This window comes from Eubalaena glacialis, chromosome 17, assembly GCF_028564815.1.
Source record: "Eubalaena glacialis isolate mEubGla1 chromosome 17, mEubGla1.1.hap2.+ XY, whole genome shotgun sequence".
In the NCBI taxonomy this organism is placed as follows: domain Eukaryota; kingdom Metazoa; phylum Chordata; class Mammalia; order Artiodactyla; family Balaenidae; genus Eubalaena; species Eubalaena glacialis.
Window position 1 is genome coordinate 63246914 of NC_083732.1, and position 14889 is coordinate 63261802.

Here is a 14889-nt window from a genome sequence, read left to right on the forward strand (position 1 = left end):
TGTAAGTTTTGCAAATTTAATTTACTAGCTTATTGATCCTGTGATGCTCATGGAATTGGTCTGACAAAGTCATATGAAACAGAATGTGCTTATGAAACTACAGTCATAGCAGATGAAAGGATATAATCACTAGAAATAAACATTTTCTTATTTATAATGAAATACAATTTAACATAACAGGAAATTTTAAAAATCCTCTGAAACCATCTGAATGTTCTTCAAAAAGTTAATGTTGTGAAGAGAGAACCCAGAATAATTATATACAAAGAATTGAAATTGAAACTCTTCATAAATTATTTCACGGAAGTAAAAGCTATGAACTTAATGATCTGAAATAGTCGCTTAAAACTGTAAGATTCTAGAATAGATATAGTTATGAAACAGAGTATAAATGAATGAGTAATGTGATCCAAAGCATAAAGTTATTGGATGCTAATTTTAGAAAGACTCACAGCAGGTTAAATAGATTAAACATTTTGTATTGAAAAAAATCTATTGATGTTTCAAAATTACATGCAATAAAATATGAACAGCTGGTTGTCTTTTATGCGTTTCCATGCAAAAATGATTATTTTCTACTGGGGTAATTACTGACTGATTTATTTCCTATCTTCAATTGCTCACATTTTAATGTCCCTAAATGCTTAGAAGAGGCCGTTCTTTGCAAGTAAATGTATTTGAAATGATAAAAAAGTGTCAAATTTTAATACCTTTTCAATCATTTGTTGAATATATATATTACACTCAATTTTTCAAGGACAATTTCAAACAGTGCCAGACGAAATAGAAATGCCTAGATGATACCAACCGTGATAACTGAGCACAAAAAAGCCACTTGTTGTGAAATCACTGTGGAATTTGATTAGAATCTGATTTGAAGTGCTATAGACTGATTCCAAAGCAGTATTGCCACTGAACTGCCCGATCTGAGGTGAGTTTTGGTCTGGTCCATCCCTATAGGAGAGACATAGAGCAGGGAGGGGAGAAAGGGAGAGTGAGATTGATTTTTTTGGAAAGTTTCACACAAAGTTTAATGAAAGTATTACATATGAGATGATAAAGATGCAGTGGATGAAATGATCAACGAGTGCCAAATCATATTGGTATATGTTTATTTAGGTGATAACATATTTTAAAAGATCACATTTTTACCCAAAAGAAATGTACCCATATTAGCTGTAATCAATTAAATTGTCTTTGGTTTCCTGACCACAACCCAGATCTTCCCAAATGCTTGAGGTTTGCCTTCCTTTTATTTTCTTCAAAATAATCTTGAGAATCATAGACTGTTAAATTTAGAATGAATTTTAGAAGTCACATGGTAGTTCAATTAACCAATTGTCAATAATTAATTCAGCTATTTTCTTTTTAGTTTAAATAGAGATGCTTTAATTAACAGGATAATAATAATACAGATATAATATTTTATGATGAATTATTATGACAGAAATTCAGTAGTTGTATTAAATAACTTATTGGAACACAGGCTTTTAAACTTCACTAGTTCTGTATAGAGAGAACTTTCTTACCTTAAACTTACTCTGATTTAATTCCCAGGTTTTGCACATTATTTTAATAACAAATTTAAATCTTTTTTTCACCCATAAAGTTTTTGTTCTACGTGTTTAGCTACTTCATGGGCAAATAAGCTAAAATCTATTTCTCTTGTTTGTCTCATTCTGCAAAACACACACTGTCACCCTCAGTTACTCACACCAATTCAAACATCAGATGGCAATTTGTACAGAGGACTGTGATATATTTTCATTCCTTCCTTGTTTCACTGTTACATACAGTTGAATCAATCAATAACAATGCTCTTGGCTTACCATACAGTAATGAAATCATAGATTGGTTCTGTTTGAAGAACAGTAAAATTGATGTAGATTCCATTCCCAGGGGGTACTTTTACAAGCCAAAAACAGTCTTGAAAGTTTGGGTATTCATCAGGATATCCAGGAGAGTAAATGGTGCCATTCATTGCAGTTATATTCCCTCCACAAAGAGCTACAGAAAAAAACACAAAACAAAATATTTAAGTAGAATCACAATCAACTGATTATAAAGAAAAAGGTAAACATTTCATACCTCTTAAACAGTATAAAAGACATCTGTGTTATGTTTTTACCACAGTTAAGGTATGTAAAATGAAGCTGGAAACTATGAACCAAACAGTGAGCTTTTATTTATTTTTCAGCATGAGGTATGCTACATAGTTATTCACTATCACTAGATTAGTAAATTGCATTGTTTTCTCTTCTTTCAAATACTTTAACCATATTTACACTGTTCAACTTTTGTCTTATATCATGTATAAATATAAGGCCTTATAAAGAGGTTCAAGCCATTTTTATTTAAAAGGTTTTTTTTTCTGCAGAAGAAATGAGCCCAAATTCAGTAGTAGTATCTGGGTTACTGGTTTATATAAGAATGATTACTAAACAAACACAGATGCACTCACACAGACATCACACAGAAGAAGCCCTAAAGTGTTAACAAACTTTACTTTCACATCCAGTGAAGAAGGTCAGGTCTCCTGACAATAATGACAAAACCAGTTATTCATTATGGAGCCTTAGGTCTTTGATCTGGGTACTAACTGTAATTCTACAACTAAAAGAAAAACTGTATATTTAGCATGTTATTTGAAGAGGAAAACAAACAAAAAAAGAGTATCAAAACAAGAATTATTAAACATAGATGATATCACCTGAAAGACAGCTTCAATTTAGAAGCATACCTTCACACCTTGGAAGTGGATGATTCCAATTGCGACTCACTCCATGAAGGCAAGTGAGAGCTGAGTTTCCAATCAACGTGTAACCAGGGAAACAGTCAAATGAAATGGTTTGCCCCACAGTAAAATCATTGCCGATTACAAAACCATTTCGAAATGGGCGTGGATCAGGACAGCTTTGCAACTGATAGGCTGGAAAAGGTAAAAAGAAAGTTTTTCCTTTTTGAATTTTGAAAGACCACAGAGTATTATTTGCAACCTGCAAAATAGATGTAGTGCTGCTTGCAGTTGATTATAAATAGTAATTCAGGTTTATAATAAATGATGTCAGTGTATGATATGAATTTCTTATGTCTAATTTTCATATTAAATTTTTAGTACAATTTATTAAGATGCAGTGTTTTTTCTCCCACTTATGAAATCTATCTAAATTATAAGTTTTAGTGAAAATGTAAATTACCCTTATAGCCACAATTTTAATCAAACATATTCTGATCCCTTTACCTATAATGCAACTGCTTCCTGGTTCATTGCATGTACATAAAATAAAATAAATATATGTGTAAGACTAATTCTGAGCCTTTTTGAACCTTTTTTTAGCTAATTTTTCCTCTAAAAGAAACAAACCACACTATCTCTCTATTGAGTTTCTCCAAAGAAGTTATTTAACAATATGAAGTACTAGGAAACAAATTTCCTTCTAATATAAATTTTGTACTTCAGTTATCATGATATTTTTGGCACTGTAGTGTAACTGTTTATTTGTTCATACTACTCTTGTTCTACATTCTGCATGAGATCAAAGTTCCTGTTTTTTTATCATTGTATCTTAAAAGCCTTGCTTATTGCCTTTCACATAGTAGGTGCTGAATAAACATTGCTGAATAAATTTTGAACCTATAAACAGTACATATACTCATATAGTATTAATATTTGAGATTTTATTTTTAAGAAGTTCAAAATCATATTATAATTAATAAAATTTAAAATACCAGCAGAGACTACTTTGCTACTGACCATTAAATTCCTTTTATAAAAAACTTTTTTATTTTTTAGTAATTCCAAAGTTACACAAAGGTTGCAAGATTAGTAAGAACTCCAGTATGCCTTCAGCCATGTTTTCCAATTGTTAACTGACACATTTTCTTATCATTCTCTCTTCCTCCCCCCACCCACCCCCATCTACATATATATATGTATATGTGTGTATATATGTATGTGTGAACACACTTTTTTCTTTCCAAATTAGTTGAGAATAAGTTGACCCATCACTGTTATTTCATAAAGAAAAGGATACTTCTATGTAACCACAAAATTGAGAAAATTAACATTGAGACCATTAAATTCTAAATTCCCCAAATCAAAAACTTACATTTAAAGCTGAATAAGCTACCATAAGTTGCTTATTAAAATATTACTCTAATTTTTAAATTAAAGGTTTCAGAATTAATGAACAGTCTTTTTAAGATGTTGAGTGCTTTTATTCTAATTTTTTCGTTTGAATTAATATTCCACAAACAAAATATATCAAAACCAAAAGAATCATGTCAATCGAAGACGAATGTATATCATTTGATCATTAGGAGTTGGGATATATTATTCTATGAAATAAACCCTTTCAATTTTCACTCACATGTAAAAGATAATTTTTTCCAGTTTTATTGAAATATAACTGAGATACAGCACTGCATGAATTTAAGGTATACAATAAAATGATTTGACTTAGATGTATTGTGAAATGATCATGATAAATTTAGTTAGCTAGATAACCTTGAATAGGGTAAGACTCATAGATAAATGTATGATCCTATGATATTTTATACAACATTTCATCTTTCTATGCTATTTAGTTTAATAAGGAAGAACAGGAAGTAGATTTTAAATGTTCAGGAGAAAGTTCCCATCCTAATATCATATATAATACAGGGCTTAACAAACCCAATAATGTTGCCAGTAATAACGTTAACTTTGGAACCAAGTTCTTTAGTAGAAGGGTACACTTAATTGTATACTATGCATTTTTCCAAAATTCAGAATGTTTTTAAGGTCTAATCACAAAATCATCTAAAAATAACATTGATTCCATGAATCTGTATCAATTAACCTATATCTCAAAAAAATGTCATTAGCTCAATGATATAAATTCAGTAAAAGAAGAGACAGTTTTAAAATTCAGTGTACTTGTGTCAATCAAGATGGCCGTGTGGGAAGATGCGGAGTTAGCATCTCCCCACAACTAGGGTGCCTGCCAGCTGCTGGTGGGGGACTCTGATGCCCAAGGAGATAGGAGGAGCCCCCAAGTGAACCGGTAGGACGTGAGGGGACTGAGGGGGGAGAAGAAGTGGAGGCCAGACAGGATTGGCACCCCTGAGGCCAGGGAGATCAGAAGAGGCAGGCGGAAGGGACTCTCTGGGAAGAGTGGGAGAGAAGCAGTGGGCGATCGCCTGGCCCACTCAGGCTGGGGAGCCTGCTGAGCATCCAAGCCGGTACCCCCCCTCTAAAGCCCCCTCCAGGCTGCATGGGTCCTTGGGGGCATAGGAGGGAGGCTGGGGAGATCAGTAGAAGAAGGTGGGAGGAGCCATCCAGGAGGGGTGGGAGAGGAGTGGAGGGCGATTGCCCCGCCCACTCGGGCCTAGGGAGCCTGCTGAGATCTCAGGCCGATCCTCAGCCCTCCAAAGCCCCCTCCAGGTTGTGTGGGTCCTTGGGGCCACAGGAAGGAGGCCGAGTGGAGAGCAGGAGAGGCAGGCAGGAGGGGCCCTTTGGGAAGATTGGAAGAGAGATGGAGGGCAATTACCCCACCCACTTGGCCCAGGGAGCCTGCTGAGCTCCCAGGCTGGTCCCCTGCCCTCCACAGCCATCCCCACCCCGCCCCCGCCCCCACCCCCGGCCACATTGGTGCTGGGGGCATAGGAGGGAGGCCGGGGAGATCAGGAGAGGCAGGCAGGAGGGGGCCTCCTAGACTGGAGCAGCAAGAGAGGAGAGGAGGGCATTTGCCCCACCCACTCGAGCCCAGGAAGCCTGCTGGGCTCCCAGGTGAGGTCCCCTGTCCTCTGAGACCAGGAGTGGGTGGCACGCCTGGGTCCCTTCAGTTCCTTGAGCCTAAGCCTCACCCCCCACGCCCCCAGGGCCTTTTCCAGCCCTATGGGTCCTAAGCATAGGCCCTGCCCACCGCCCAAACCTTGCCCTTGCTTAGGCCCCATCCTGCACAGCCAAGACCTCCCCCCTGCCTTTTTTTCCTTTCTTTTCCCTCCTCCTCTTTTTTACTATTGTGGTACTGATGTACATTCCGGATGTTGATTCATCTATATTTTTATTTTTATATTCGTTCTAAAACATCTGTTAGTTTCCTAGTCTAATTTTATTTTTTACTTTGTTATTATTCTCTCTTTTTTATTTGCAACCCCACGCAGTTTGCAGGATCTTGGTTCACAAGCCAGGGTCGGGCCAAAGCTCCTGCGGCAGGAACTCCGAGTCCAAACTGCTGGACTAACAGAGAACCTCAGACGCCAGGAAATAATCATCAGAGTGAGGTCTCATGGAGTTCCTCATCTCAGCACCAAGACCCAGCTCTACCCAATAGCCTACAAACTGCAGTGTTGGAAGCCTCAGGCCAAATGACCAGTAAGACAGGAACACAATGCTACTCATTAAAAAAAAAAAAAAGAGACAGCAAAAAAATATGTCATAGATGAAGGAGCAAGGTAAAAACCTACAAGACCAAATAAATGAAGAGGAAGTAGGCAATCCACCTGAAAAAGAATTAAGAGTAATGATAGTAAAGATGATCCAGAATCTCGGAAGTAGAATGGAGGCACAGATTGAGAAAATAAAACAAATGTTTAACAAAGATCTAGAAGAACTAAAGAACAAACGAACAGACATTAACAACACAATAACTGAAATGAAAAATACAGTAGAAGGAATCAATAACAGAATAACTGAGGCAGAAGAACAAATGAATGAGCTGGAAGACAAAAGGGTGGAAATAATTGCTGATGAGCAGAATAAAGAAAAAAGAATGAAAAGAATTGAAGACAATCTCAGAGACTTCTGGGACAACACTAAATGCACCAATATTCGAATTATAGGCATCCCACAAGAAGAAGAGAAAAATAAAGGGTCTGAGGAAATATTTGAAGAGATTATAGTCAAAAACGTTCCTAACGTGGGAAAGGAAATAGTCACCCAAGTCCAGGAAGCACAGAGAGTCCCATACAGGATAAACCCTAGGAAAAACATACCAAGACAAATATTAATCAAACTAACAAAAATTAAATTCAAATAAAAAATATTAAAAGCAGCAAGGGAAAAAAAAAATAAAAAAACATACAAAGGAATCCCCATAAGGTTATCAGCTGAGTTTTCAGTGGAAACTCTGCAGGCCAGAAGGGAGTGGAAGGATATAAAGTGATGAAAGAGAAAAACCTACAACCAAGATTACTCTACCCAGCAAGGATCTCATTCAGATTTGATGGAGAAATTAAAACCTTTACAGACAAGCAAAAGCTGAGAGAGTTCAGCACCACCAAACCAGCTTTACAACAAATGCTAAAAGAACTTCTCTAGGCAAGAAACACAAGAGAAGGAAAACACCCACAATAACAAACCCAAAACATTTAAGAAAATGGGAATAGGAACATACATATCGATAATTACCTTAAATGTTAATGGATTAAATGCTCCCACCAAAAGACACAGACTGGCTGAATGGATACAAAAACAAGACCCATATATATGCTGTCTCCAAGAGACCCACTTCAGACCTAGGGACACATACAGACTGAAAGTGAGGGGATGGAAAAAGATATTCCATGCAAATGGAAATCAAAAGAAAGCTGGAGCAGCAATACTTGTATCACATAAAATAGACTTTAAAATAAAGATTGTTACAAGAGATAAGGAGGGACACTACATAATGATCAAAGGATCAATCCAAGAAGAAGATATAACAATTATAAATGTTTATGCACCCAAAATAGGAGACTTCAATACATAAGGCAAATGTTAACAACCATGAAAGGAGAAATCGACGGTAACACAATAATAGTAGGGGACTTGCAAACTCCACTTACACCAATGGACAGATCATCCAAAGAGAAAATAAATAAGGAAACACAAGCTTTAAATGACACATTAAACAAGATGGACTTAACTGATATTTATAGGACATTCCAACCAAAAACAATAGAATACACTTTCTTCTCAAGTGCACATGAAACATTCTCCAGGATGGATCACATCTTGGGTCACAAATCAAGCCTCAGAAAATTTAAGAAAATTGAAATCGTATTAAGCATCTTTTCTGACCAAAACGCTATGAGATTGGAAATCAATTACAGGAAAAAAAGATGGTAAAAAACACAAATACATGGAGGCTAAACAGTGAGCTACTAAATAACCAAGAGATCACTGAAAAATCAAAGAAGAAATTAAAAAATACATGGAAACAAATCACAACGAAAACATGACGACCCAAAACCTGTGGGAATCAGCAAAGCAGTTCTAAGAGGGAAGTTTATAGCAATTCAATCTCACCTCAAGAAACAAGAAAAATATCGAATAAACAATCTACCCTTATTTAAAACAACTAGAGGCAGAAGAACAAAGAAAACCCAAAGTCAGTAGAGGGAAAGAAATCATAAAGATCAGAGCAGAAATAAATTAAATAGAAACGAAGAAAGCAATAGCAAAGATCAATAAAACTAAAAGCTGGTTCTTTGAGAAGATAAACAAAATGGATAAACCCTTAGCCAGACTCATCAAGAAAAAAAGGGAGAAGACGCAAATCAATTAGAAATGAAAAAGGAGAAATCACAACTGACACTGCAGAAATACAAAGAATTATAAGAGACTCCTACAAACAACTAAATGCCAAAAAAATGGACAACCACAAAGAAATGGACAATTTTCCAAGAGTGAGCCAGGAAGAATTAGAAAATATAAACAGACCTATCACAAGTAATGAAATTGAAACCATAATTAAAAATCTTCCAACAAACAAAAGCCCAGGACCAGATGGCTTCACAGGCGAATTCTATCAAATATTTAGAGAAGAGTTAACACCGATCCTTCTCAAACTCTTCCAAAAAATTTCAGAGGGAGAAACACTCCCAAATTCATTCTACGAAGCCACCATTCCACTGATACCAAAACCAGAAAAAGATATCACAAAAAAAGAAAATTATAGACCAATATCACTGATGAAGAGAGATGCAAAAATCCTGAACAAAATACTAGCAAACAGAATCCAACAACACATTAAAAGGATCATACACCACGATCAAGTGGGATTTATCCCAGGGATGAAAGGATTCTTCTGTATACGCAAATTAATCAATGTGATACACCACATTAACAAATTAAGGAATCAAAACTATATGATCATCTCAATAGATGCAGAAAAGGCTTCTGAAAAAATTCAACACCGATTTGTGATAAAAACTCTCCAGAAAATGGGCATAGAGGGAACCTACCTCAACATAATAAAGGCCATATATGACAAACCCACAGCAAACATCATACTCAATGGTGAAAAACTGAAAGCATTTCCACTAAGATCAGGAACAAGACAAGGATGTCCACTCTCACCACTCTTATTCAACATAGTTTTGGAAGTCCTAGCCACAGCAATCAGAGAAGAAAAAGAAATAAAAGGAATATAAATTGGAAAAGAACAGGTAAAACAGTCACTGTTTGCTGATGACATGATACTGTACATAGAAAATCCTGAAGATGCCACCAGAAAACTACTAGAACTAATCAGTGAATTTGGTAAGGTTGCAGTATACAAAATTAATGTACACAAATCTCTGGCATTCCTATACACCAATAATGAAAAATCAGAAAGAGAAATTAAGGAAACACTTCCATTTACCATTGCAACAAAAAGAATAAAATACCTTGGAATAAACCTGCCTAAGGAGGCGAAAGACTTGTACTCAGAAAACTATAAAACACTGATGAAAGAAATCAAATATGACATAAACAGATGGAGAAATATACCATGTTCTTGGATTGGAAGAATCAATACTGTGAAGATGACTATACTACCCAAAGCAATCTACAGATTCAATGCAATCTCTATCAAGCTACCAATGGCACTCTTCACAGAATTAGAACAAAAAATTTTACAATTCATATGGAAACACAAAAGACCCCAAATAGCCAAAGCAATCTTGAGAAAGAAAAACAGAGCTTGAGGAATCAGGCTCCCCGACTTCAAAATACACCACAAAGCTACAGTAATCAAGACAGTATGGTACTGGCACAAAAACAGAAATATAGATCAATGGTACAGGATAGAATGCCCAGAGATAAACGTACGTACATATGATACCTAATTTACGACAAAGGAGGCAAGAACATACAATGGAGAAAAGACAGCCTCTTCAATAAGTGGTGCTGGGAAAACTGGACAGCTACATGTAAAAGAATGAAATTAGAACACTACCTAACACCATACAGAAAAATAAACTACAAATGGATTAAAGACTTAAATGTCAGACCAGACACTATAAAACTCTTAGAGGAAAACACAGGAAAAACAGTCTTTGACATAAAACACAGCAAGATCTTTTTTACCCACCTCCTAGAGTAACGGAAATAAAAACAAAAATAAATAAATGGGACTTAATTAAACTTAAAAGCTTTGGCACAGCAAAGGAAACCATAAACAAGACAAAAAGACAACCCTCAGAATGTGAGAAAATATTTGCAAATAAAACAACAAAGGATTATTCTCCAAAATATACAAATAGCTCATGGAGCTCCATATTAAAAAAACAAACAATCCACTGAAAAACTGGGCAGAAGACCCAAATAGACATTTCACCAAGGAAGACATACAGATGGCCAAGAGGCAAATGAAAAAATGCTCAACATCACTAATTACTAGAGAAATGCGAATCAAAACTACAATGAGGTATCACCTCATGCCAGTCAGAATGGCTATGATCAAAAAATCTAGACACAATAAATGCTGGAAAGGGTGTGGAGAAAAGGGAACCCTCCTGCACTGTTGGTGGGAATTTAAATTGATACGACCACTATGGAAAACAGTATGGAGGTTCCTTAAAAAACGAAAATTAGAACTACCATATGACCCAGCAATCCCACTACTGGGCATATAATATACCCTGAGAAAACCATAATTCAAAAAGAGACATATACCACAATGTTCATTGCAGCACTATTTACAATAGCCAGGACATGGAACCAACCTAAGTGTCCATCGACAGATGAATGGATAAAGAAGATGTGGCACATATATACAATGGAATATTACTCAGCCATAAAAAGGAATGAAATTGAGCTATTTGTAGTGAGGTAGATGGATCTAGAGACTGTCATACAGAGTGAAGTAAGTCAGAAAGAGAAAAACAAATACTGTATGCTAACGCATATATATGGAATCTGAAAAAAAAAAAAAAAAAAGATACTGATGAACCTAGTTGCAGGGCAGGAATAAAGAGGTAGACATAGAGAATGGACTTGAGGACATGGTGTGGGAGGGGGAAGCTGGGGCGAAGTGAGAGTAGCATCCACATATATACACTACCGAATGTAAAATAGTTGGCTGGTGGGAAGCAGCAGCATAGCACAGGGAGATCAGCTCGGTGCTTTGTGATGACCTAGAGAGGTGGGATAGGGAAGATGGGAGGGAACCTCAAGAGGGAGGGGATATGAAGACGTGTATGCATATGGCTGATTCACTTTGTTGTGCAACAGAAACTAACACAGTATTGTGAAGCAATTATACTCCAATAAAGATCTATTAAAAAAATAAATAGAATAAAGAACTAGTAAAAAAAATAACATAAAATTCAGTGTAATTCACAAATAATATCTAGTGATCATTGTAATACATTGTGGCACATGTCAACAATAATACAGTATTATATCAATAACAGTAACAAATGCTATATCTTTTAGGATTTTATTATGGAAATAATGAATCTTTTTTCAAGGACACATTGACTGAAAAATGTAGTTAATAAAGTTCAAATTCTAGTTTTACCTCATTCAAATAAGAATATTGCTCTGAGAGGCTGAGGGAATTTGAGGGCATAGAAAAGAAGATGAAGTCAGGTTCATCAGGCCCTGTGCACTTGCTAGAGAAGGACCACATAGATAGCTCTGAGTCCTCCAGCAGCAAAAAAGAAACTCAGTCAGTTCCCCAACTATTTTTGAAATAATTAGTTTCCTTGGGAACACGGTTAATTTTGTACCAAGAGGTTACAAAAATGATTCCTATTTTATGTAAAGGATGATGTGTGATATGGTGCTCTTAAATTATGCAAGCATAATACAAACTGTAATCATTTTAGACCCATGTAGTTGGATGTTACAATGTCTATTTTAACTACTCTTAAATTTCCTTTTGGGTATATACTTTTATTCTGCAAATATTTACTGTGCTCTTACTCTTCTAGGCACTTGAGATACATCAATGAACAACACAAAGATGACTGCTCTGGTGGAGCTCACATCCAAAAGTATCACATACTCGTAAATCAACTATACCTCAATAAAAAATTAAATTAAATTAAAAAAACAACAAAAATATCACATACTCATTAAATCCTTAATAATTAGGGCAGATATGTAATCAAAGTTTAAGTTATTTTTGATTAAATATTACAGCCATTGCAACTGCATTGTTTGTGTAAAATATCATCGTAACTTTAAATATTTAATTTTAAATCTTAGACTTTTAAGATCTGAAATAGTATAGTAAAAATAGCTAAACTGCACTAAATATTTACTAATGATATACATCATGATAAATATTTTACATTCATTTCATCATATAAAGTTCAAAACAACTTATCTGAGAGGTACTATTACTAATGCCATTATGAAAATGAAGAATGGACTTGTGCCCTAGGCCACTTAAGACTGAATATAGAGAATCAGCATTTAAGCCTAGGTCTCCCAGCTGTATATTCCAAAGGGATGAAAATCATGCTCAAGGTCATGCAGCAGTTTTATACTAGAAATAGGCCTAATATGATTGTCAAATTATTTATTTCATATTCTCATAGCAACAGAATGGTATCAAGGAAGGTTATGTTATTCTTTCATTATGAAGTAAAAGAAAATAACTTTACATATAGTAGATGAGTACCACAAAATATCTTTTCAATATACTCATTCTAGTATAAAAGCAGAGATAAATCTTGCCTATCCACCATGCCTTGCTTGACTGCCTTGTCTTGACTTGCTTAATTTGATTATGTATTAAAATTAATTCAATCCTTTTTTCATGGTTAGAATTTGTAAGGCCTCAGAAAGACATCATTTGCCCCTATATAGTTGACTGAAAATAGCATTATTTAAAACTCTTCCTAACTGAAGCTTGCTTTGATTTAGGTTCCTTTTTTTTTTTTAAACACAATATAGAAAATGCTTAGAGTTAGATCGTTAATAGCTGTTTGGAGGCTAAAAAGCTTTCATTTTATTTCATTTTATTATTCCTCTCACCTTGGTATACAATGTGGAACCCTTGTTTGTTTTGTGAATAGTCACTGTGAAAATACAAGCTGGTTTCATGGGTCGTGCTAAATAGGGAAGATGATATTTGAGGACCACTAAGTCGGCCAATAACAGTACTAGTTTCTGCAGATCCACTTCTTACTTCCAAATAATCATGTATGGTTTCTGTTGAAAAATTTACAAACTGCAGATGCACACCTAAGGAAGAAAAACAAACATAATGCTACTTTATTTTTTTACCAAATTAAATGCACGCATATACACAAACACATGCTCGCATTAATGTGCTTAAGATATGTTTCCATTTAAGTTGAGAGGCATACTCTCAAGATCTGGGCCATGGGTTTGCTGTCTGCCCAGGACAATTAGCTGTGCTATAGTTGAAAGTAACAGAATACTGTTCTCAAATGCCCACTATTTGTCACATGGGAAAATCTCATTTTACTACATTGTCACCATAGCAAAACTAATCAAGAAAGTGGCTTTCTTGTTCTTTAATACCATTTAAAACTGTATCAACCAATTTTTAAAGATGAAAAGCCACTCAATAGTTTGTATTTTGTAAAAGGCCAATTTGAAGCCAAAATATGATTGCAAAGTTTTATATATTAACATAATCAGATTTCACGACTGTGTTAGAAATTAGTCATATACAGGGGATAAATTAACTTCTCCAAAATATCATTTTGAAGCATGTAATTTTTAGTGTGCTCTTTTAGTATTTTCTCATCAGAAGATAAAGCCAAATTTTATGTAATATTCCCAATAAAATCTAGGGGTTATTGCTATATGCTATCATCTTACAAAATAGTCTTAATATCTTTATAAACATAACTAGAATATGAGATAGTTAAATATCTCTGGGATGGAAAAAATAAAATAAAACCCTTATTGAGGTATGTTTCCTTAATTCAATTAATATTTGATTTTTACTGAATTTCATGTTTTTTTTCCACAACTACCATTCTGCAAATTGTTAGTAATAAAATTTGACATTTATTGGGTTTTCTTTTTGCTAGGCACTGTTTTAAGTTTTTATACATGCTAACTTATTTAATGCTCATAGTTATGAGAATGAGGAAACTGAGGCACAGGGAAGCTAAATAATATGCTAAGTTTACACAATATCCTAAAAGAGGTGAAATTCAAACTCAGACATTCTGGCTCCTGAGCTCTTGCCCTTAATAACTAGTGAGGTTCTCAAGTGAAGTCACATTTTGTTCCTGGAAAAAGAGTTCCACGGAAATTCGCTGTTACATTGAAAAAGAGTTCCATGAACAAATAAATTTGGGAATTACTGAAAATATGCTTTAAAATATTAAACACATTCCTGGACAATCAGACAATCTTCTTAAAACTTTGAATGCACTATCTTAACATGTGAGGCTACAAGAAGTGCATATTTTTCTAAAATTTTCCTGAGCCCCTTTTCACAAATTATGTTGTCCATAATTGTTTCACAGGCAAGAGAAAATACTTCTTTAACTGTTGATGTGTATTCAATTTTCTTTGAAACATTTATAAATTATCTGTTCAAATACATTAGAAGCAATATTTGATTTAACCAAAACTCAAAGAAAACAGTGGGATTATTTAAATGTAATCAAACCAGAAATGGTCTCATGTTTTCATTTCTAAAATAGAAAAAGAGAGATGCA

The 14889-nt window shown here is 34.9% G+C and overlaps 1 protein-coding gene across 3 annotated transcripts in view; it reads right to left on the reverse strand.

Annotated features, from left to right (window-relative positions):
* The window catches only part of CSMD3 (CUB and Sushi multiple domains 3), a 1197799-nt gene that overhangs the window by 104911 nt on the left and 1077999 nt on the right, over positions 1–14889 (reverse strand). For all 3 annotated transcript variants that reach the window (XM_061171997.1, XM_061171996.1, XM_061171995.1), the window contains 4 exons: positions 13220–13429; positions 2741–2929; positions 1830–2007; positions 809–954 (listed from right to left, as the gene is read on the reverse strand). In XM_061171997.1, coding sequence (XP_061027980.1) covers positions 809–954; positions 1830–2007; positions 2741–2929; positions 13220–13429 — 723 coding nt within the window. The remainder of the gene's footprint in view (positions 1–808; positions 955–1829; positions 2008–2740; positions 2930–13219; positions 13430–14889) is intronic.